The 25,883-nt window shown below is 27.2% G+C and overlaps 1 protein-coding gene across 1 annotated transcript in view; it reads right to left on the bottom strand.

Moving 5' to 3' along the window:
• Positions 1 to 203: 203 nt before the first annotated feature.
• Positions 204 to 25,883, bottom strand: part of LOC119668646 — a 72,852-nt gene continuing 47,172 nt past the window's right edge. Inside the window, exons 3-8 of the mRNA XM_038078220.1 lie at positions 15,956 to 16,179; positions 3,401 to 3,545; positions 3,211 to 3,333; positions 2,713 to 2,871; positions 1,971 to 2,654; positions 204 to 363 (exon numbers count right to left, since the gene is read on the bottom strand). Coding sequence (XP_037934148.1) covers positions 2,443 to 2,654; positions 2,713 to 2,871; positions 3,211 to 3,333; positions 3,401 to 3,545; positions 15,956 to 16,179 — 863 coding nt within the window. The 3' untranslated portion in view covers positions 204 to 363; positions 1,971 to 2,442. The remainder of the gene's footprint in view (positions 364 to 1,970; positions 2,655 to 2,712; positions 2,872 to 3,210; positions 3,334 to 3,400; positions 3,546 to 15,955; positions 16,180 to 25,883) is intronic.

Genomic DNA, 25,883 nt, shown 5'->3' on the forward strand with positions numbered 1-25,883 from the left:
TTTTATTTTTATTTTCTTTTAATATAAATTATATGTATTTTTATATTTATAGCATTCATGTTATTTATTATATGTAAAATTGAAATGTTTTAGAATAGACACTAAAATTTTTTGCTCAAATAAAAAATTCTTTATAAACAATTTTACTTATATAAAATAATTCAGTTTTTTTTTTAATTAGTTTAGTTCACATTTAAATTATATATTTATATATAATTTATTTACAATTGCGTTGCTTATCCCGCAAAAATTAAATTCTTATTTAATTTAAGCTCAACGCTCAGAGATTTGGGTACGTAAAATCTCTTTCAATACACCCTGCGCGGTGATGTCCACTATAATTGTTGTTGATGTTGTACAGTCCTAAAAATTCAATAAAAAATGTAATTATTGACAGTAAAAAGTAATTATATATGTATAATTGTTTTTATGAGATATTCTAATTATATTCTGTTTTACTTTGTTCAGTTAAAATCCAATATACTTTCTAAACAATATTAAATATGTGTTAATCCTACTTATTAAAATAAAAGAAATGGCATATTTATGTGGCACTCAGTTTTATTAAAAAATGGCGATCTATTCATAACCTAGAAGTCAGCCCATTGTGATACCACAGTTATCACAAAGTTCTTAGTAGCACATTTTATTTAAGCCATATAACACATGTGACCCATAATGGTCATAAGCGGAAGACCATTGTGGGTAATCATTAATATGTGTTGTTTTGGATAGTTTACCAAAGGGTATTGACCTATTGCAGTCATTGTAAAGTGCTCTTCCTAACATCTCTAATAACCTACTTTAAAATATTCTGAATGTATAGCTGATACTACCATATATGTCACTTTAGGTAAATTAAATTCTCAAAAACTACCGCATCACTCAGAACCCAATTTAGACTAACTATTGCCTATATTGCTCTCAATAATGTACGCTTTTTTTAATAAAAACTTATATTCTATTTAAAAAAACCAAACTGAAATATGATTGCTGTTGGTTGTTACTAAAACTTAACATTTCTACCAAATATATTATTATTATTCGAAATCATTTAATTTAAAGTTGGATATTGATAACTTCTGTCTAAAAAACACTGTGCTGATCTACATATCATACCTACTAAACTATTATATGTATATTGTTTGTAGCAATCTATAAAATCTTTAATTTTCAGAGAATGAATTTATTTCAAATTTAGAGTGAAGTGCGTTTGAAAATAAACTTAAGATTATTAAGTTTAACCATTGAAGTCAACTACTTATTGGCTTCTTCCTTTGCGTCGGTGTGCACTTATCAATAGAAAAATGGATATTTTATGGATGCAGTAACCATCCAAAAAGCCATTTAAAGGTAAGAATAAAATCTAAAATTTTTTGCCAAAATACGAGTTTTTGTATTTTATTAGAAAAGCTTATTAACAATATTTTAGCCAAATTGGAGCAATAAAGTCAATTTATTGTCGACTTGTATGTGAAACAATGATATATATTACAATATAAGCATAGATTGTTTAGGTTAATTGGTCACCCTTCTTGGCTTTTAATAAAAGATATTCGATCAAGTATACGATGATCTAAATTGATGTTTAGAGCTATAGATAAAATGATTCAATTTAGGCGCAACTGTGTGTTTAAATATTAAATTAAATCAATACTTCACAAAAATGATTAGCCAAACACTTAAATTTTATGGAGGTTTCCTTTTTTCTGTTCTTTAATTTGTTTCAATTTTTCTTTTTTATTGCTTTAAAAGTATTTTTGTAAAAACTTGGATTTTTGTCAATATGAATTTAAATTAATTTCATTAATAGTTTTATTACCTATTAAAAAATATGAGCAACATTTTAATAGCTTCAGATATTAATTATAAAAATCAATATAAAAAAATCAAAATAAATTTTGATGTAAAAAATTTTAATGTATCATTACAAACTAATAATAATATATTTATAAATTATATGTACTCACTTCATTTAATGCTATGCAAATATCCTTTTAAACAAAAAAAAATTTTTTAGTTGCTGATGTTTTCTAAAAATGTTTTCTTCTTCAATATTTTTTAACGTGCACAAATCCATGCAAACACAGTCTACAGAACAGGAGCGAATTTAAATTTTAAAATTTTGAAAAAAAAACAATTGAATTTAATGTGTCGCATGCCTTTGTTCGTTATACTAAAAAATGTATTTTTTGTTTAATATTATAATTAAATATTATTTCCAAGTCAAACTTTCACTTTTTTGTTTCTAATTGAAAAAATGTTTCGAACGCAAGAAAAACGAATGAACGAACAAACGAACGAATACGCGCCATTTTGTATAACACGTCGCGTTTTAAACGAACCATTCGTCCTTTTGTGCAGTGCCGACGGCTGCATTTGGATTAACGTTCGTGTGGTTAACGACGCCAATGACGCCAGCGTTTTGTGAAAGATCTTGACCTAATTGACGGAATTTGCCAAGCACCAAATGGGACGGACTTTGGTGGCCATCTTCAATAAGTGTTGAATGCGGAGGTACCCTGATGGTCCCGCAGGGTGAAGCCAGTTTCCCGACGTTTGAGGCGGTAGTTGCGTATGCTCTCGTGACAATGTACCGCCATGATGGTAGTGTAAATGCTTTGATGAGCCATTTGTTTCGGCTGTGTGATGCACTATAATTAAAATTTAATTCTTAATAAAATATTTACGTTCCCATAAAAAGATTATTACTTTGCATTGTAGTATTTTGATTAAGGTTTGCGTCTTCCTGCCTTCGACAGAAACAAATTGATATTCCAACAATGACCGCGGACAGTATCAAAACAATGGTGACGACAATCAGCACAAACCACGTCATATCAACACCAAAGATTGTGCTTGTGGATTCACCTGCAATTAATATATATATATATATATATACATTTTTTTTTTGAATATAGTAATAAAACTTAAAAAATTCATTATATTGAATATAGATAAAAATTGATAACGCTTTAAAAACTAGATGTATTAATATAAATAAAATTAATAAATTTGCAGAAAATATTGAACAAACAAAGTGGTAAAAAATGTAATTTTTTTATTCTAAAGAGGAAATTGTTATATATAATTATTATATACTTGTATTAATTAATTTAAACAAAAATAAATAATAAGGGTAACAAATTAGGACAGGTAAGAATTTCTAGCTCTTTCATGTAGTAAATAGTACAGAGTATTAATACATACTTTGACATAAATTATGTACTGATTCGTCGGAATTATCCCCGCAATGATTAATGCCATCACAGAGTAAATCTGGATTAATACAAAACTCGCGAGTGGCGCAAGTAAAATCTTTACAGGTGTGTTCTATAAAAATGGATATATAAGTAATTATAGAATACTACATTGTAGCTTTAATATTTGTAATACTCACTTGGATCTTTTACTGATGTTATTACCAATTTGAATCCTGTCGTGTCTGTGCCCCAATTATCAGTGACATATTTGAGTGTGACAAAATTGGTGCGAGTAAGTATGGAACTGACGGTTTGTTTTGTATTCCGACAGGAGATATCAGCCTTTAATTAAAAAATCAGAAAAACATTAATAAATATTTTATATTTTAAATTATAAAAAATAGAATAATGAATATGGCTGTTTTAAGTTTAAAAGATAAGATAAATAATTAAAGTGTGAATAAAAAAATTTTCGAATTTATTTTTGAGGATTTATTATAACTTTTTATTATAATTTTTGATGGTTGCTACACTTGATGAATTCTGTGGCATAAAAATTCGTAGCCATGAATTCTATTTGGTTGTGTGTGTGGAGAAAATCAAAGGAAAGAATTTGTAAAGTAAAAATGATCTAAAAATTACCGAAGAAAAGTATTGTGCATGTATCAATTTTATCACCGTTTCAATAGCATCAAAGCATGACTAAGATTTCAGTTCAATAAATGCAGTAAACTGTGCGAAAACTGTTATAAAAACTGGCTCAAGTATAACATGGGTCAATAATATTCTAGTAAACAACTGTTTTACCCTTAAATAAAATTTTTCGTTCGATTAATGATGGAAAATATCAATAAATAAAAAAACTTGATCCATTAATCCATTGCGCTCCATAATTAATTTCTCTTCCCGAAAAATTCTAAAACAGAGGATTCAACTTAAAATTTTTAATTAACATTATATCTTAATTATGTTAATTATATCTATATGTTATATGACCAGTAAGCAATTTACAAAAAAATGAAAAACTAAGAATTTGACAAATTTTTTCAATCAACTTGACTAAAGTGTATTAAAATTTGCTGTGGTGGCTTTTTATGAGTTTTACTTAATAGCAATGTTTTTAAAGAAGGGACTTAATATACTCTATATATGTTATATATTATGATATTGAATATTAAATAAAATCAAAAATCTTTTTTAAAGAATATCTTAAAAATGAACATTTTATGTTAATGTGGGATACTACTCATATATCATACGTTAATTTAAAAAAAAAAAACATTTTACCACATCATTAATCTTTTTATATCTAATGAATATTTTATACTCTTAATTTTAATTCTAATTTATATTATTATTTTAATGAACCGATTATTATTTAGTTTTTAGTTTTTGTACTTAAATATTGCCAATTCTAATGAAGTGTTAATATTTCATGGTTGCTTTAGGCAACATTTTTTGTAGGACTATTGAAATGTTTTTCATGAAATTAACTGCATAGAATTTTGCTGCAAATATTTCATTAAAAAAAATTTTATATCGCTTCATATTACTAATGAGCTATGTAAACGATCTTATTTAAAATTAAAAAAAATGTTAAATTATATAAAAATTTTAAATTAAAATTTAAATAAAAGTGAACAAAAAACATGAATGGCCGCTTTTCTTTTTACAGGATTATGGATCTGACTATTTAAATATTCTGTAAAAGTATCTACCGAAACATAGTTTACTTAATTATATCTTACTTTTAAATTTAAATTATAAATTTACAAAAATAGTATTTATAGAAAATTGTTTTAAAATATTAGTTTCATTAACTTTAATAAAATAATATTTAATATTTGCTGAAATTTGAATTATAAATATGTATATAAAAATTGTATTTAAAATAAAACGCTTTTTTAAATATTAATGTTATAAAATGTAACATATTATAATTAATATTTACAAACATTTAAGGTAAAATTATATAAAAGTTTTATTTAAAATAAATTATTTAAAATATTAATTTCATAAAATTTGACATATAGTATATAATATTTACAGAAATTTAAATTAAAAATATATAAAAATTTTTAAAGTTCAATTAGTTTTTAGAAGCTTTTTTTTAAAATTTGGAGGGTTTCGAATAGCAAAGAAAGAAAGAACGAGCACAAAAATTTAGTTAATTTATAGAAATTGGGTTGACCATACAACACCGTTTCGAGTGTTGCCAAGTACTCATCATCAGTGGCCTTAGGAAATATTCGAATTTCTAAATTAATTTATAGTCTTTCTTGCTTTTTGGTATTCGAAACCCTCTAAATATATAATTTCTTTAAAATATTAATTTCATAAAATTTAATATATAATATTTAATATTTACTGACATAATTTTATTAAGTATATTACAAATATTTTTAAAATTTTTTTTGTGGATACTTAAAGTAAATCCACTTAAAACACGAAAATGTGAAAGTTGAAAAAGACCATAGAAATGCAATAATAAATAATATAAAAAAAAATGAGTACAAGAATAAAAACATATTTAAATTAATGAAGAGAAGAAAATAACTATGCAAAAATGTGGCACACATTTCGGGATTTGAGTAACGCAAAAATAACATCCACTTAACATAAGCAGCTTAGAGCCCTAATTAGGAAGGCTCACACAGCAAATATTCAAATGGGTATGGTAATAATAATAATAAAAAATTTAATCCAGAAAAATAAATGAGTTGAAAAATGTACGAAATATCAACAAATAAAAAATGAAATTTAAAACTCGAAACCTCGAAAAGAGCAAAATAATGCAGTAAATAAGCGCAAAATGCAAATGTCATAAAAACGCAAAAGCCGCCACAATGGCATCATTGAACTCAAATGAACAACGAAAATCGGATATCAATTGTACGGAAACGAGAACAATATGCATACTCATACACACGCACACATGCATTCACAAAAATTTTCAATAAATAACTGAACACACGTACATACGTACATACGTACATACGTACACACTGGCACACAAAAGCTCTTAAGAAATTTAGTAAATACTTTTTTACAAAAGCACATGTACTTTCACAAAGGAATATGACAACAACAGAAAAACAAAAAAAAAACAACAAAAAACAAAGAAAACAACTATCATACAAAAGCAATAACAACAGCAGCAGTAGCATCAGCAGCAGCAAATAGGAATGTGAGTGTGGCTGTGGGAACGACAACAGCGTAAACAGCGAAAACAGCAAGAAAATAAGCTTAAGCGCAACAAATAGAAAATAAGTATTTAAATAGTTGAATGAGGCACGAAGGGAGAATGTGTTAGGAATGCCACGCTTTTATCACATTTTTGCCAACCAAAAGAATGAGGGCTTACCTCCATGGAAGATATACAGTTCTACCACAATATGCTGCAGTTGTTTATAGTCTTTTACGTTTTCATCTTTTCCGCTTAAATGTAATATGCTGCAGTAATCACAAATGCAGATTCCACTACACCACACCACACCATACCACACCACAACTCAGTGCAGTTGTAGTGCATTTATGATGCTATCTTCAAACCTAACAGAAATGAAAACGTACAAATGATACTCATTCCAATACAGAGATCCTGTTGATGTGCTACTGACATTTTAGTTACGAAATCCTGCGGGTATTGCATCTTACTGAGCATGCATTGCGCTGATGCGATGCAATGCGATGCTAACATTATCATTATTATCGTCATCACCAGTAGCGTCTGCTACTGCTCCTACGCCAACTCTAATGCTGACGTCAACGTCAACGTTAACACCAACGCCAACGCCAACGTCAATGCTAACGTAAACATTAACTTTAGCTATATTTTTGTAAGTAAGGGTTTTATTAGAACCAGCACAACTGTAGCTTAGGTAGTGCATTGTCATAAATACTTATAGTAATTTTATTGTAACACAAATGATGTTGAGTGCAGAAGGAGCAAAATATGGCAATAACATATAAAAATGTCTATGTTGCCATAAAAGCCTCCTACGCTTTACTTGTGGTTGCAACAACAATTGAATGGACCTCATGGTGCACCACATAACCTAAATCTTTTAGCTCTGTTAGCGCTAAAGCAACAGTAGCAATAATAACAATAACAACAACAACAACAACAAAATAACAACAATAAGGAACGTACCAACAAGCATTAAGTGGTACAATGGTAACATCATCTGCAGGCACACCAAGCAGCGCAAATGACGGCAACAACAGCAATACCTCAGCATTGGCTGCAAACATGTGCCTTGCATTTCTCTCCAGAGAAAACCTTGAAAATATGTATATTGTATTTATTTTTTACTAGCGAATTTCGCTTTTTTCTTTTTTATTCTAAATGGAATGTTCAGTGCATTCTCCTCTTGTTCCTCTGCTCCTCTGCACATATTATTCCACTTTGTTTTCACAAAAATATTTTCCGACAGCAGCAAAAGTATTTAATGCATGTTTCAGTTCTTCCACGCGCTATTATAATGCGTTGTTTTGTTAGCGTGTTTTTTATATTTATATTTTATATTTTTTCATGCAACATTTAATGTGCAACTTAAAGTATTTTAAGTATTTTAAATAAATATTTACTTTCCCCATATCATGGCATGGCATATATTTGCATAAGGAAAAATGATGCAGAATTTTAATATACAAAATGAAGCAGTTCTCTTTAAACGATTATGCCATTGCATAAACAATAACTTTACATTATGTTATTACTTTTTATTGCCATAATTTTTTTAACTTCTCTCTCATTGTACATAAGTTTTCGAGATGCAGCACAATAAAGCTAAAGATATTCCTATTGCATAGAAATATTTTTTTAATTCTATTTCAAAAAAAAAATATTATAAAAAAAAAAATAATAATATAATAAACAAAAATTAATGATGTGATTTCGCTTTGAATTTATATAGATAAAATATTTTCAAAACAATAATAACACAGTAGTCGCTTGAATTGTTAAGTAGTTCATTAATAGGTCATTGGTTATTAAATGGTTTTGCGGATTTTAAGATTTAAGAGAACATATACAAATTTGCCAGAAATGCTGAAAAATTTTTACGTGGACATCAAATTTGTCCACATATTTTTAACTATATAAATATTTAGTTAAAAAAGTATTTATTTACTACACATGTAAGTATACATATTTTAATATATCGTACTTACTACTTCTTTATATTCACATATATACTATTTTATAAATATATAACATGTTATAAAATAATATATATATTATAAAATATATAACATATATTGCATTAACGTATATATTGTATTTTAATAATAATGGACTTTATGTCTACATATGTATATATATATTTTTTGTAATACAAAAAATGGAAAATGTTCTGGAATGTTTAGGTAAATTTATGATTTCAGACTGTTATATAGGAATTAAATTTAGTTTAAGTTTTCTAAAAAATTAAGATATCCGAATCCTAAGAATTACGACCCTCTATTGAATTTGATTGTACATTAAATTTGTACTACAGTACGTATGAGTAACACATTTCCTTAATTTAAAAATTAAAAATAAGCACAATTGAATAAAAATAACAAAAGTTTAATTGCGATGATTTACAACAATTAAATTTAATTTAATAATTATTTAAATTAAAAGTGAAAAGAAATCAGTTAATTTAATATAATAGATCAATATGTTGCAATGCATTACTATTTAAATTTTTTTTTTTCATAAATACTTTCTTAGTCATATTTCATATCATTGATATTGTTTATATCATAAACAAATATTAAATAAAAACGTTTTTACTGTATAAAAATGATAAGCTTATAGCTTAAAGTCATATTACAAAAAATTTGAAGATAAAAAATGTAAGTATGTAAAATGTATTTAGTATGTAACCTATAAATATAATAAGTTAAGGATTTCAGCGTTCCATTATGTCATTATTCATGTTTCTTGTAAAAATTTTATAATAAAACCACGTAATGGTTTTTCTTCCCACGATCCTGCCATATTACAAGCAATAGAAAACAAATAGCGTTATTTAAATATAATACAGCTAGCATTTAAATACTTTTTAAAAATAGTTAGTTTAAGTCACAGACAAAAGTTGATATATGACCATAAATAAATTGGGCTCATATTTATTCAACAGTCCGATATAGAGCTATATGACCTTTATACTCTCAACACAGAACATTTGACTTGGTATATAAAAGTAAATTAAAAAAAAAAAAGTATTCAAAATAATATCAGTTATTAATCTTTTGTAGTACATGTCTAGTGGCGTTCAGGGAAGAGAGACCAGATCACCGGAGTTAAGTTTATGTTCAGAGTTATTCAGAATCAGTCTTACACATTAAATTCAATATTGATATTGACTAAATACTTGTATTTATTATTAATGTGTATGGCTGGTTTTAATATGTATAACTTTCTATCCACTATTAAGAAGAATGTGGTATCAAAATAGCTCTTTTAGAAAATTGAGGAGGATTCGTAAGCACTCTAACTTCACATTAGGGTTATCGTAAGATGTTTGCTTATTTTTATGTAATATATAAAGTTAAACAGGATGTTATAAAGTAATTTTTTAAAATGAACTGCATTTTTAATTAAAATAGTTACAAATAGTTGAGTATTTTTTGAAATTTAATATAATTTTATACATTAAACTATTAAAATGATTGTGTTATTAATAAAAAGTACACTATCCAATATTGTTTTAAATTGGTTCTGAATCAGAAGAATTTTCAGTTAAATATTAATTTCAATATTTTATACATTCTTTTATTTATGTTAAACAATTAACAATTAACCGACATATAAGTGGCTATAAATATCATTTTTCACACAAATTCTATACAAAATCCATTCAAAATAAGATAAAAATAAAAATAAAATTTAAATTTTAAAAATGTGTACTTCTTAAAATTAAGCAAAAGTTAATACTGTATAACACTTATTATATCTATGTTTCAATCTTTAAGTAGAAATCTTTCAATACATTTTTATTTCACAAACCTCAAATTTTGTAACTTTATCCAGTTTTACCCAGTCTTATGCAATTCACAATATTAAACACTTTTTACAGGAGAATACAGGCTGAGGTGTTTATTTGTTATGTTTTCGACGCAGTTGTAAAAGTTTAAACCTGTTACTTTCAGACGTAAGTTTACCTCATATATAAATCAGAATAAGTTCTTTGCTATTTTACGTGTCATCTAATCTCAAAAGCTTACAACTTCTTTAATTTTTACCTTCAGTGTCGGCGTTGTGGTGTAAAACCGCATAAGCAGTTGCTTGACTGCGTGTGGTTGGCTTAAATTGTGCAGCTACTTGTGCCTTTCTTGCTGTCCTGTTGTTGTTTTTGTGTAGTTTTTAATTTCTGGTACAGTTGCCCATACTGGAACAACACCGAAATTCTCGATGTTTATCTGTGACTTGTTTGTGACTACAGTTTAGTGTAAAAAGTTGCATAAAGTTACCTGTGAAATTTACTAACTGTCATGTCTTGCGGTTTGGTTTGTATTACAAAAGAGTTGGGATAGATATTTACTTCTATTATTGAGTTGTTAAATAAATTGAATTTTAATAAAAACTTTACAGAAAAGTTTGGAATTTCTTTCTTAAAATTTTCATGCAAAATATTGCACTAAAGAATGTTGTTAACACTTGTTGAACATCTTAAAAACAAAAGTGTATTAAACAGTTTTAATAGAATATTCAGAATTAAGCAATTATAAGTAAGAAAAGTATTTAATTTACTAATAAAGTAATTTATATTGTAGAAGAGAGATTTACTTTAAATATCAAAACTAAAACTTTAAACATAATAAACTCGATGTGTCAAAAATAAATCAAATACTTTAGAATGGATATCAGTTAACAGTAAGTATATATAAGTGGTAAACGTCAGTAAGTAAAGAAGTGTCGTTTTGCCACGAGAAGAGTCAGTGTGTTGCGAGATGTCAGAGTGGATGCAATTAATCTTACTTGAGGAATTGAAGAGCCGATACGACGTTTATTAGCCAAATTTATAATACGTTTTATACTTTAAATTAAATAAATATACATCATTACATTAACAATCTTACATATGTTTAAAGACTAACTAATGTGCTACACTATTTTTAAAAATATTTTTTTTTTGCAGAAAATCTCAACTAGTTTAGAGTGTCTAAAAAATTTTATATATTTTATGTAAAATTAAATTTTCTTTTTAAGTAAGATTTTATTACTAAACTTTTTGTTTTGTGGATAGACTCTTTCATTTTATCTTGTCAACACAGAAATTTTAATGTTGTTCATAAATATCAGTAACATATTTATTATTAACAAATGCTATTATAAAAAACTGTGTGCATAAAAATATCAGTAATACATTTTTAAAATACAATAAATATAGTTAGATATAGGAAAAACATATAAAATAATCAGTCATTAGAACTTATTATCCATATAGGACAAATATATCTCAAATGAAAAATAAAAGGGTATGTCCTAACAGAACTAAGAGGAACGAAATTCCCTAAGAGTATGATATACATACTTTGATCCAATGAGGACAACATAATGACCAATATATAAAAAACACAAGCCTGAGATGCAAGAAGGTAGGGAAAACCGTGCCTAAGGTAGACGAACAAAGTAGCAAAGGATGAACACAAAGTGACTAAAAGCTATAGGGCTGCAATGGGGGACAAAAACAGCTGTCGTACACTCTTTAAGATAGTTTAAAAATAAATCGCGCTGTTATAACTACCGATAATAATGATCTAAAAGAACCTATATGCAATTTGTATTACTTACAAGTTTTTAAGTTATAAAACATATTTTAAATCAGTGGTATTACGTATGATATACGAAAATACAACAACTTATATGAATGTAACTTTATCCTGTTAAATTTTTTTTATATTCTTTATCTTAGTTACTCTTAAAGAAGATTTTTTTTTTCAACATAAATTTTTACATTCGAAATTTATAATGCAGAATAGTAAATGGACAGAATAGTTGTATTTATAAGATATAGCAATATTTAATTTGCTACAAATATTTTTTTATGAAATGTTCACAATTCAAAGTGTAAAAGTATTAATTCTACTTAATCAACTTATGCTTCTTTATGTAATTATTATTTAAAAATAATTGAACTCAACAATAAAAACTTTAGTATTTATTCCTTCTTAAAAATATTTTCTATAATGACGATTATCGTCCTTAAAATACGATTTGTCGAACTGTTACCCACGGACATTACTTATATTATGTTGGAGAAGTCTTTCACTACCGATCTTCTTCAAGGAAATAATTAATCAGATTGAATTCTCGCAAACAAATTATCTGGTTAGATGTTAAATTAGCCATTCGTATACTTTATTTTTTTATAAAAGCATTAAAAGTTAGTCGAAAAAAAAATTTTTTTTCAATTATTACTTGTACTCATATTAAAACGATTAAGTCGATGATTTTATGGCATATTTAAATAAATTAAGATATAATTCATACCTATTTCTAATTTATCTAATGTAAATATAAAAATCTGGGTAAATGTAAATACGAAATACTCTTCAAGAATCTTCATGCAAAAGTTAGAATATTTTTTACGACCGTTGCTGAAATCTCAACAAAGCAGGAACTGCATAACTTCCATAACATACAGAAATCTTCTCTGAAAAACTTGAAAAGTCACAAAAGGATAAATTCCCAACGCAGAAGGCAGTAGTTCTTTCACGAGCATCCTTGTAACCGTACCTGAAACAAAGTTAGACAAAATATGTGCAGCAGGCACTAAAGGACAAATTAAATAAAAAAAAGTTGAGAAGAGAAAAAATTTAAATGGTTACCAAAGTAACACCGTTCCTGTAACGCGATAGGGTATTCAGGTAACGGCGTTGCACTGAAATTCAAAAAAGTTGAAAAAATCCTGAATGACTAACCAAACATGGCGAAATTAACCACTGTCGATTGTGCGTTTAAAGCTGTTTGCAGCATCACGAGGCTGGATGCTGGTGGGACCCAACTCCACCATGGAGCACCATGGATCACCGTGTGCGCTTTGTAGCATGTGTGCTAAATGTTGTCGTTTTGATGCGGCTCATGCAGCAGCTACAAATTTACTGTGCATACGAAAATGCAAATATGCAGGTTAAGAATCTAAATAGCGGCATAAAATACTTATGAGGATATGACAACCTAAGCGACTTGTGCTGTTATCAAATCTGCTAAGGGAGAAAAACAACAACAAGCAAAAATAAAGATGCTAGTTAAGCTCTTAATTGGCTGGGGACCATTTTTTGAAAAATAATTGCAGTTTTAAAATGGAGTGACATGCTCTCATGTGTTATTTCTGGCTCGTTTTTAGAAAATAACCTAAGGTCTTTTTAAAACCTATTTGGATAATTTATGATTTATAGATTTTTTATGATTTTAATTTATGATTAAATTATTTTTAGTGGTGATGTCAAGTATTATTTACTTATAACATATACAACTACACTACAATATTTGATGAAACAAATATATTACAAAATAGATTGGTACTTTATTAAGTTATTGAAACTATTAATATAATAATTTTTGTTACAAATATATAAAGGATATTGGGTTCTAAGTGACGAAGATAAAATTGCATTTTAGCAGAACACATTGAGAGTATTTTTCAACAAAATCTAAAAACAATAGATATAAAACCTATTATTGAGTCTTTTTCTATGTTAAAAATTCCATTACATTATGCTTGAAGTATGCCAAGGAAACTATCCTGATCTTTTCAAACCAAAAAAAAACACGTTGACATGGCAAATCACTGGTAAAATGACACACAAATTAGTCGACATAACAGTATCGTCCCCGATGTTGATCTTCAATAGCATCCTTTATCTTGGCTATTATTCAAAACAATGGAAAATTTCTCAAATAAAAATGATTCCAAAGTTATCCTAGTCTATCTTTAAATTTTAAATTACATTATATAAACACTTCTTTAAATCTAAGAAATGAAACGACTAGTTGTTATAGTCTGTAGAGATATTAAAGCAGTCATGTTATTATATGAAACGAGTTACAAAGACGTATACATGGCTTAGGATGTGGATAGGTGATGATAGTAAGTATGGGTCGATTGATGATAGTAAGTATGGATCAATTGAAATCGATTGAACTTAAGTTAGTGACTGCAATAGAGCAGGAAAATAGAGACTAGAAGACATCGTTTTTCACGGACGATATTAGGTGAGATTGAGCACGTTATTGCAGTGCAACCACGATCTTGAAAAACATACTACATGTGTGTGAAGGCCTATTAGTCAAAGTATATATTCAACCCCACTGATGACTCAATCGATCAGTTATTGGTAGTAGTTGTTACGACAACTACTGTAACAACTTAACTGTAACTGTAATAACTGTGAGATACATACATATATATAAATAGATGTATATATATATATTAGTCCACTGAATATTATAGAATAGTATTTTTTTAGAAATCACAATATATTATTTATAACTGATTTACTCATTAAATTAAAATTGAAGTTAAAAATGTTATTTTAATTAAGAATAATTTCACATGTATTTCTTAAATAAATGTATGAGATATATTTAAGCAATTTTCATACTAGTATCATTTTAAGTATTTAAATTTTGCTATAGTCATAGTTTTTCCTTTAGAGAAGAATGATTGTAGAAGAGAATTCAAAAAATTTCATGGTCATTTATCATATTTTCACCTTTTTGGATTTTTTTAAATGCCGCAGTGTATGGTGGGAATCCGATGACAGCAATTTTTATGGCATTAATTGCTTATCCAATATCACAGCACTAATTTAGTATTTCCTACAAAAGTCTATACTTTTAGTTCTGCAATGAATTTTTAACGGCAATCTCCATGCTGTCCATTCATTTTATTTTGTTCTTCGAATCAACTGATGATTTTTTATTTTTATAGTTTTAATTAAAAACCGCACTGTATAGCACACATCTTCCTTTAGTAACTCATATGGGAATATAATTAAAAAACACATTAAATTGTAAACGTACTTAATTTATTGCATTTTACTTTTAGATTTAATTAAAAAGTTCACAATAAACTGTTTCGTAGACACTGAAATTTCATTTAAGATGTTAAAGTGACTCGTAAAATGGACTTAATTCTTAAAGTGAAGCCAATTTTAACACTTAAACGTACCAATAAAAAAGCGCCGGGATTAAGTGGGACAAAGTCCACCACGCCATGGCAGCGCAGCAGACCAACTCACGACATAAACGAGCTCAACAAACGAACAAGCAAACAAGCAAGTAGACACTGCCATTAACGCAAACATACACACGCACACTCATACACTTTATTAACTCAACTAAATCTCGTGGTATCAGTTCATGTTTGTTTTACTTTCTCTTATTCGCTTTTCCTTCATTTTTCGATTTACTACCATTTTTTATGCTTTTTTGTATGTTTCTTCCAAGCTCTTGCTTGGTCGTTCATAGCTTTTTTTGGGCACATTCGCCGGCACCTGTGACAACGAGTGAAAATGTGCAAACGTCTTTTATGAATACAAATGCCTTTAATTCGTTTGAGCTTCAACGAGTACGTGCATCTGTGTATATGTGTGTGTGTGTTTATGTGTGTTTTTATGTAGAGTGTAGAGTGTGGAGTGAGAACTGCATTCATGTGTCCGTATTTGTATTTGTACGAGTTCGTGCACTTTGACACCTCGCTGAATGTTTCTTGTGCAAATACTTATGTTCAATATTAAGCTTTCAGACTTACCTTTGGTGTCGCCACCGCGTGCGCTCCGTCGTAGACGTACAAATGATCGTTACAGTCCAGTTGCAACATATCGAAGCGAAGCATGAAGCGTTGCAGAATCGAATGAGTCTGGAAGGTGATGACGCAGTCGAGGTTCCTTTCGTTCTGAGACCAAAGTACAGCGCCATCGATTTTGCGATAGAGCTGCTGCAGGAAGTGATTCTTACACAGTGATTGCATGTAATCTGAAATAAATGAAGAACAATAAAATGTAGAAGCGCACGAACTTGTCAAACTTATAGACAAAAGGTGTAAAGTTAATAGAAGAAAATCATGGCGCGTATGTGCTGACAAAAAAATTAAAAAATCTGCTGAAAACTCAGATGAAAAATCTTCTCAGATGAATAATAATTGTTTGAATAGAAAGATTCACCAATTTCATGGGAAGTGGTAAATTCATTTCAGACTCCTTTGAAATTCGATAGCTAGACAATTGTCAATTGATAAGCGAAATTTATTTCAAATTTGTTTAATGGATGGAAAAATTAAACCGTTTCAGATACTCTTTTGTTCTATTAGAAAATATATTTAACAGCTTGAAAATGATTTTAAATTCATTATTACTGTGAAAACTAAGATTCTATCAACATTGTTATTACAGATTTTAGAAATATTTAAGATTTTTGCGTCCTCTAATTAATAAAAACTAATATTTAATATTAAGTAAAAACAGAGAAGAATGGAATACTGTTGTTACACTCACTTAGGTCCTACATGGACTGCATAGTCACTGATAGTGATGAATATTCAATAATATTATACCCCATAATATATCAAAAAATATTTTCTTAATAATTTTTAAGTTTTTTTATTAAATGTTATTGAACTAAATTATAAATAAAAGTCCAAAACGAAATAATAGAAGTTTATTTTACCATATATTGGAATTCTGATTAATTTTTTCTATCTGGCAATTCACTACAAAAAAAAAAAGAAATTAATACTTGAACAATTTATGCAAATTTAAAAAAATAAAACCTTTTTTAATTTAATATAAATTTATACACCATGTATACACTGTAAGTATTATTAAACGTTTTATACGATTTATTAAAAATTCAAAAATACGAAAACAAATGTTAAAAATTTTTCAACTTTGAGTTCAACTTATTATACATACATACATATATATATGCGTTTTAATGTACTTACTTCAAAAATAATAACTTTTCATGTTTAAATAGTATTTAATTGAGTTTTAATAATTTTACACTTAATTTCACATAATTTACTATACCAATATTTTATGAGGTATAGAATAATTTTTTTTAAACTAACCAGTTTAATGATCCATAAATGAAGAACAATAAAGTACTATTAGTTTTTCACTCAAAAATCATTCAATAATATGTGCTATATTTATTTTTATTATTTATTGATTGAAACTATTTTTATGAGACAAATTCTTTGGAAAGTATCTCTCTGCTCCTCTAAGTGAAAGTTTCAGTTAAATTTGTATTCCTCCTGATTCAATAGTTTTATTTATTTTATATACGATTTCTTAAGTTTTCAATATCTCTAATAGTTTCAATAGTTTGGCGGGATTAACTTAAAAATAGTTTTTAAAGAATTGTATATTTGTCACTTTTTAAGGCTTAGTGAGAGCTTGAAAATCAAATTATAATCAATGAATCTTCAATTAGAATGATGATGATTATTGACTGCCTATCTATTCCGATAAAAGTGGAAATTTCTGGCATATGAATTTGCCAGAAAAGAACACTTCTTTTGCTTGAGATGAGGTAATCAAATTTCAAACCATATTGGGGTGATCTACCAGTGATATCATAATCGAAATTATGCTTATTGGAACTATTACCTTAAACGAATTCAGAGTTATATGCAACTAATATAATATAATTAAAAAGTTATAACAGAAATTCTGACAGAGCACCATATGTTAAACTATTACCTTAACAAATTGGGAACTTACTATGCTACTTGTAGATTTTGTAGGGAAAATAACCTCAAAATACGTGCTGGGAGTTTACCCATCACTAATTTATAATTAAAAGAAGTTCCTATGTGGACTTCTCATGTTGGTGAAGATATAAAACTCTGCCTTATAATGTAAATTCATAATCCAAAAGCATTTGTGCATCTAATACTAATAAAAATATTTTGATCCGTTGAAAAATTGATTATTTTTTATACCAAAATTCCTTATCTTGTTTTTCAAAAAAAGTTGGTGTATGAAAATAAATTAGGTATATTAATTGTAGATACTAAATTCTAGAGAATTGTATTTAGGAAAGCTGGTTGAACCTGCAAAAAGAGCAGGTGGAATTGTGTCAAGAGAAAAATTTTATATTGCCACACTAAATTTAAAGGGAAAATAATAAATCACTTTAAAATTGTGTAGACAAAAAAATTTTCTTAAAAAAATTGAAGACGATTTTTAGATCCTTGCTGAATAAAAAGAAAATCATCACCGTCAGTCAGTTTATGGAATTTCCGATTCGTTTTCGGGAAGCAAGTAATTTCTATAATAAAGGTGAATGAACATCAATTCACGTAAAGAAGATCTACGAGCAAAAAAAAAGATGACTTTTTTTCAGTTGCATCAAATAAAATAAAATGTGATTCACACCAAAATGGATAATTCACTAAATTAACCTAAACTTCGTATGTAACCTAAAGTAGTGGTTTAAAAACCCTTACAAAATGCGATACAAATTATTCAAAAATTTTAAACAACATATATTATTAATATTAAATATAAAAACAAATATATTATTGGAAAATATTTTCGTTGTAAAAAATTTTAGTTCATGATTATTATAAATATTTTTAGTTTGTATTTTAGTAATATTTAAGCTTCAGCGCTGGATACTTTAACAACAAAATGCATTTTATTAAGTTTATAATGGCTCTTTTAAGTTTAACCATAATTAAAACATTTGCAACAGTGAGTGTGCTTGTTTAGATAATTTCTTAATTATTGATTTATTATATATTAAATAATATTTTTTAAATTTAATATCATTTAATTTGAATATTGATAGGTTCGACGAAATTTTGACATTCAGTTTAATAATTCTGGGGTATAGCAGCGAAGTCAAACCTAGATATGATTCAGAGGTTTCAATCAAAAATACTACGTATCTGCGCCAACGCCCCATGGTTTATCCCGAATAACGTCCTACATCATGATCTTGGCATCCCTACTGTGTACGAGTCAATACAGCAGATAAGCAGCAACTATCACTCACGACTGGTAGTTCATCCTAACCCCCTTGCCGCAGGCCTAACGAGGGATGCTTTTAACATTCGTAGATTAATACGCTATGCAACTTCGGATTTGCCGAGCAGATTCTAAAAATTGTAATTCTTCATAAGGCGGTGATTACCACTGGGTAGTCCCGTACATGCCAATCTTATATTGTTATTGCCATAAGTAGTACTTATTATTCATGAATAGAATAGATTGTATTTAATAAAATGAAGTTTAAAAAAAAAAAAAAAAAAAGTTTAATAATTTGGAATGTGACACATACAACAAAAATATTGTGAGTCATTTTGACTGTGAAATTGGCCATCTTCTTAGTTCACCTAAACAGACTACATTGAATCTAAATTTTACTTACGTATGTCCAACGGAACAACAAATCACAGTTTTGATTGAAGCTTTGCACCCGGGCAGTAAAAATGGTACCAAATTTATTGAAGCCAGTTTTGAGTTATGCAAATTTTTTAATGGCGGACTCAACGGGAAACTATTTAATATATTTTTTAAATTATGGGAAAAACATTCAAATCTAATGATGAAGTGTCCATTTAGAAAAGTATGATTTTTTTTTTAAATTATGAAGTAACTATTTACTTAATGGAGACTGTAGTATTTTTTGTAGAGGTTTTAGAAACAGTAGTGAGTTGCAACAACAAAATTTTATTATTTTTGTATTCAATTATTCTACAGCTTATCTATGATTTTGTTCAAATATAACACAGCAAGGAAATTTGTTATTGATCTTGCAGAGCAAATCCAAGTTAGAACATACAAGTCAAGTAGAGCTTTGGCCAGTTGGCTAATCTGAGCTTTAAGTTTGGCAGATAATAAATCCAACCGTTAGTACTTGCAGTCTCAAAAAATTATTTACGTATAACTAAATATAAGAATTAGCTCTAGATACATTTGGTTATTTGGCAATACTCGAAACATCTGTATGGTCAGCCAAAAATTGAATTATTATAAATAATTTAATTTTGTTGTTGCAATTCACTACTGTCCGAATAAAGCTCTTTATTAAATTATTTTTAAATAACAAGTGTTTGATATATATTTTGCAGGATTTCGTCTACATTATAAAGGATCTTTATTTTAATGCAAGTGACTTTCCTACCTATGCACCAGAAGCTTCATTAAAAACCGAAATTAAGTCATCGGTGGAAAAAGATTTATTGTGGATATTAAAATTTTCAACAGATATTGTTTATAAACGTAAAATATGGAGATAAACTTCTTATTAGATGAAATCTTTGATTTGAATTAAAACAAAATTAGAATAAAAAAATTGTTTTTAACAAAAATATAGTAATTTTATAAATACTTATATGACCAGCAGTTTTAAAATAAAAAAAATTAAAGAATTCTTCACTTCGCCTAAAGTGAAGATTATAGGTATGTTAGTATTGTAATTTCTACAATATACCTCATCATATGATAATCATAATTTAAAATATGTACATAAATATTTAAAACAAAATTTCTGTAAATAAATATATTGTTAAACCATTCAAATATTAATAATATTCATTGAATACTTTTATTATGCCACTAAAACAATTGTTTAATAACATTTTTTTAAATCTCAACATTCTTTCTTAAATTTCAACATTTCTTGAGATTTGGAAAATAGAGGTGAAATTGTTGCGTCTGAAGTGCCAATCATACAAGCCTCTATGGGTGGCACAAAACATTTTTCCCTAATCGACATATATATACCACTTAAATACAGTCAAACCCATCTATAACGAAGTCGTTGGTGCTTGAAAAAAACCTCGATTATGAAGAGGTTTTCTTTATAGAGAGATTCAACAAATTTTCTTTTGTTGGTCTTTTTTTGGCATTTCACTGGGAATTATGTACGTATTTATTTTAAAAATATATTTAATTAATGTTTATTCATATAAACATACATAATATTAAAAACATTAGTCGTATATTGGTTTCTATTTCGAACATTTATTTTTATTAGTAACTATTTAATTTATTATTATTTATAATTTAAATTTATAAAGAGGTTTTTTCGAAGAGTAGTGAACTACAACAACAAAAATTTTATTTTTTATATTATTTTCATTAATTGAATTTATGGCTGACCATACAGCTGTTTCGAGTATTACCAAATACCCATCATCAGTGGTCTTGGAAATAATTCGTTTTTTAATTATTCGTAAATAATTATATTTGAGACTGCAAGTATCAGGATTCGAACTCGGGTCCTACCAAATGTGAAGCTCAGAATCAGCGCACCTGATCTAAAGCCGTACTTTTTTTGTTTGTTTGCATATTTTTTTGGAGTTTTGTTACTTTTGCTATGAAAGTTTTTATTAACAATTTTACTTGCTGTGTTTATATTAGAACGAAATCATAAACCAGCTGTAGAATAATTGAATTAATTAATTAATTATATTTTTATTTTTAATTGTCAAATTTCAATACTATTCTTTTCGTAGAGGCATTATTTGTTACATGATTTGCTCTTTCTTATGTATAGAACCTAATCTAGGAACGCAATGCTGAGAAAGTCATGCTAATTTTAATGTTATTTAAATTTATATAATTTATTATTTAATGCAACTCGAAAAAAGTCTGCTATTAACAAGATAATAGACTGAAAAATTTCTAAACCTATCTAAAAATTCTCTATATGTCATATTAAATGCGAGAGCACACACACATGTGTTTGGTGTTCACTCTTTCATTTAAAATTTTTGCTTTTAGCAAATATACATTATGATAAAAGTCGCTCTCTTCACCATTCCAATCACGAGCCAAAAAAACCCCCATACCCTATTATAAACTGAATAACACATCCACAAGCTCATATCGAGTATGATATAGCTTGGTAAGAAGTGTCTCATAAGTTAAAACGTGTTAGTTGAGTGTTTAACTTGCATTTGAATAAATTCGTTATAGAGAGGTTTTTTTGTATGTTTCTTCGCATACCTGAAAGAACTTCGTTATAGAGAGGAATTCGTTATAAGGAGGTTCACTATAGAAGGATTTGACTGTATATTATTTAAAACGGAAATCAAAATTTTAATACTTTTTGCAGCACTATAGTATTGTAAAGCAGTACTTTTCTATTTATATCATGCCGGTTAATTCTATAAAAAGCTATGTTATACTTATTTTTATAATGATTTATAATGTTAATCTATTAAAATTCTATTAAAAGGTTAAAAGCTTTATAAAAAATGAAATTAATGAAGAAGCCTTCATATTGATGCAATACTTCATAATCAATATTTTAAAAGCAAATTAAAATTTTGAATGTAAATGGAGATTCGAATCAGTTTATAGTTTAATTTTTGAAACTGAATTAGTTGAATTATCCAGTTATTAACGAAGAATTCTTTCAAATTTAAAAAAAAATAATTTACAATTAAAGTATCTCTAAAGGTAGTAAAAGGAAATAGCTGAAGCAAATTATATTTATTTTATTATTCACACATTTATTTTATTCTTCACATTCTTTATTATTTACAAATGGAAATTGTAAATTTATACTTTTGTAAGGCATTTATGATAAGAGCTATCTTATCACTGAGTACGTTATTTTTTTTAACACTAAATATATTCAGAGGATGTATTTATTTACATTCAGAGGATATTAAAAGTCATTTTAAGGCTTAAAGGTACATTTCATTGTTATTTAAATCGCCATTTTTAATGCTGTTGACATTTTCAATTAAGTAGAGGGATTACAATATGACATTTTCAATACTATATATATCTTAATTACCTTAGTAAATGATATAGATTATTTCATATATTGACCATACAGCTGTTTCGAGTATTACCAAATACCCATCATCAGTGGTCTTGGAAATAATTCGTTTTTTAATTATTCGTAAATAATTATATTTGAGACTGCAAGTATCAGGATTCGAACTCGGGTCCTACCAAATGTGAAGCTCAGAATCAGCGCACCTGATCTAAAGCCGTACTTTTTTTGTTTGTTTGCATATTTTTTTGGAGTTTTGTTACTTTTGCTATGAAAGTTTTTATTAACAATTTTACTTGCTGTGTTTATATTAGAACGAAATCATAAACCAGCTGTAGAATAATTGAATTAATTAATTAATTATATTTTTATTTTTAATTGTCAAATTTCAATACTATTCTTTTCGTAGAGGCATTATTTGTTACATGATTTGCTCTTTCTTATGTATAGAACCTAATCTAGGAACGCAATGCTGAGAAAGTCATGCTAATTTTAATGTTATTTAAATTTATATAATTTATTATTTAATGCAACTCGAAAAAAGTCTGCTATTAACAAGATAATAGACTGAAAAATTTCTAAACCTATCTAAAAATTCTCTATATGTCATATTAAATGCGAGAGCACACACACATGTGTTTGGTGTTCACTCTTTCATTTAAAATTTTTGCTTTTAGCAAATATACATTATGATAAAAGTCGCTCTCTTCACCATTCCAATCACGAGCCAAAAAAACCCCCATACCCTATTATAAACTGAATAACACATCCACAAGCTCATATCGAGTATGATATAGCTTGGTAAGAAGTGTCTCATAAGTTAAAACGTGTTAGTTGAGTGTTTAACTTGCATTTGAATAAATTCGTTATAGAGAGGTTTTTTTGTATGATTCTTCGCATACCTGAAAGAACTTCGTTATAGAGAGGAATTCGTTATAAGGAGGTTCACTATAGAAGGATTTGACTGTATATTATTTAAAACGGAAATCAAAATTTTAATACTTTTTGCAGCACTATAGTATTGTAAAGCAGTACTTTTCTATTTATATCATGCCGGTTAATTCTATAAAAAGCTATGTTATACTTATTTTTATAATGATTTATAATGTTAATCTATTAAAATTCTATTAAAAGGTTAAAAGCTTTATAAAAAATGAAATTAATGAAGAAGCCTTCATATTGATGCAATACTTCATAATCAATATTTTAAAAGCAAATTAAAATTTTGAATGTAAATGGAGATTCGAATCAGTTTATAGTTTAATTTTTGAAACTGAATTAGTTGAATTATCCAGTTATTAACGAAGAATTCTTTCAAATTTAAAAAAAAATAATTTACAATTAAAGTATCTCTAAAGGTAGTAAAAGGAAATAGCTGAAGCAAATTATATTTATTTTATTATTCACACATTTATTTTATTCTTCACATTCTTTATTATTTACAAATGGAAATTGTAAATTTATACTTTTGTAAGGCATTTATGATAAGAGCTATCTTATCACTGAGTACGTTATTTTTTTTAACACTAAATATATTCAGAGGATGTATTTATTTACATTCAGAGGATATTAAAAGTCATTTTAAGGCTTAAAGGTACATTTCATTGTTATTTAAATCGCCATTTTTAATGCTGTTGACATTTTCAATTAAGTAGAGGGATTACAATATGACATTTTCAATACTATATATATCTTAATTACCTTAGTAAATGATATAGATTATTTCATATATTTTGGAAATACATCTGTTATTTTTTTTAATAAAGCCGACTTATAAGTTAATAATGTTTTACAAATATATGATCTTTAGTTATTGTTGTTATGCAATAGTATATTTGTACATATATATATATATAGATATACATACGTATATTTATATACATTTATTATATATGCAGTACATATTTAAAAGGAAACTTACTTACTAAAAGGATATTTTATATAATGTAGGATACTACTTTCCAAACTGTGTTTAAGCTTTAATATTAATAAAAATTAACCATCAAAAAATGTGTATAATCAAAAATTATACAAGTAAATAAAATGATATGAGTTGTAACTCATTTATCGAGTCCAGTAATATAATTGTGTATTGGTTGCACTGCCAGCAACGTATATGTAAACTAATTAGAAGCTGTTGTGCTTCGTATTTGCTGAGCGAATGAACAAAACGTACGTAAGTGTTTTGGAAAATATGCGAATTACTTTATAAAATATATAAAAATAAGAAATTGATGCAGAGTTCTTTATTTAACAGTTCATAAAAAAACTTTTAATAATAAACGAGTATTAAAAATGTGAACTCAAAACAAATTTTAACATTTTAAAGTTATTCCTTACTTAAACCTTAAGAATTATATTTGGAACTACTTTTTTAAATTAGTTTTTAGTTTTTTAAATTTTAAATTATTTATGGCGACAAAAGTTAATATTCTAATTAACTATTAATTAATTGTCAATTAAAAGCAATTTTCTAATAACAACGGTTTGTATTTTGCATTTGCTGTTTTAATACAATATTCATTCTTCTATCAGATCTTAAAGAGTTGTTCACATTAATATTTAATGTCATCAAAAATATTTATTACGCCAAGTAGATAATTAGATGGCTGTGGCAGATGGCTCACTTAGGACGTAAATGGGCCCCTTGTGTTACTACGAATGTAAAATGTTTCTTATAGACATTCAAATCTCTAACAGTTTTATATCTGAAAGAGGTTCAGATATAAAATCTCCAACAGTTTTATATCTGAAAGAGGTTTGTTACCTCTACTCTGCTTGCGTAAATCAAGATAGATTTACTCAACCAGAGTCTACGGAGAGTCTACCACTAATATATCGACCTCCAGGGAACAGTTTCTCAGTTTCGCTTTCCATATCCTAACAGCACGCTATCTATCAACAATTTATAATAGAAGTGCCCTATTGAGTAGATC

This window comes from Teleopsis dalmanni, chromosome 1 (genome assembly GCF_002237135.1).
Source record: "Teleopsis dalmanni isolate 2A chromosome 1, ASM223713v2, whole genome shotgun sequence".
Taxonomy (NCBI): domain Eukaryota; kingdom Metazoa; phylum Arthropoda; class Insecta; order Diptera; family Diopsidae; genus Teleopsis; species Teleopsis dalmanni.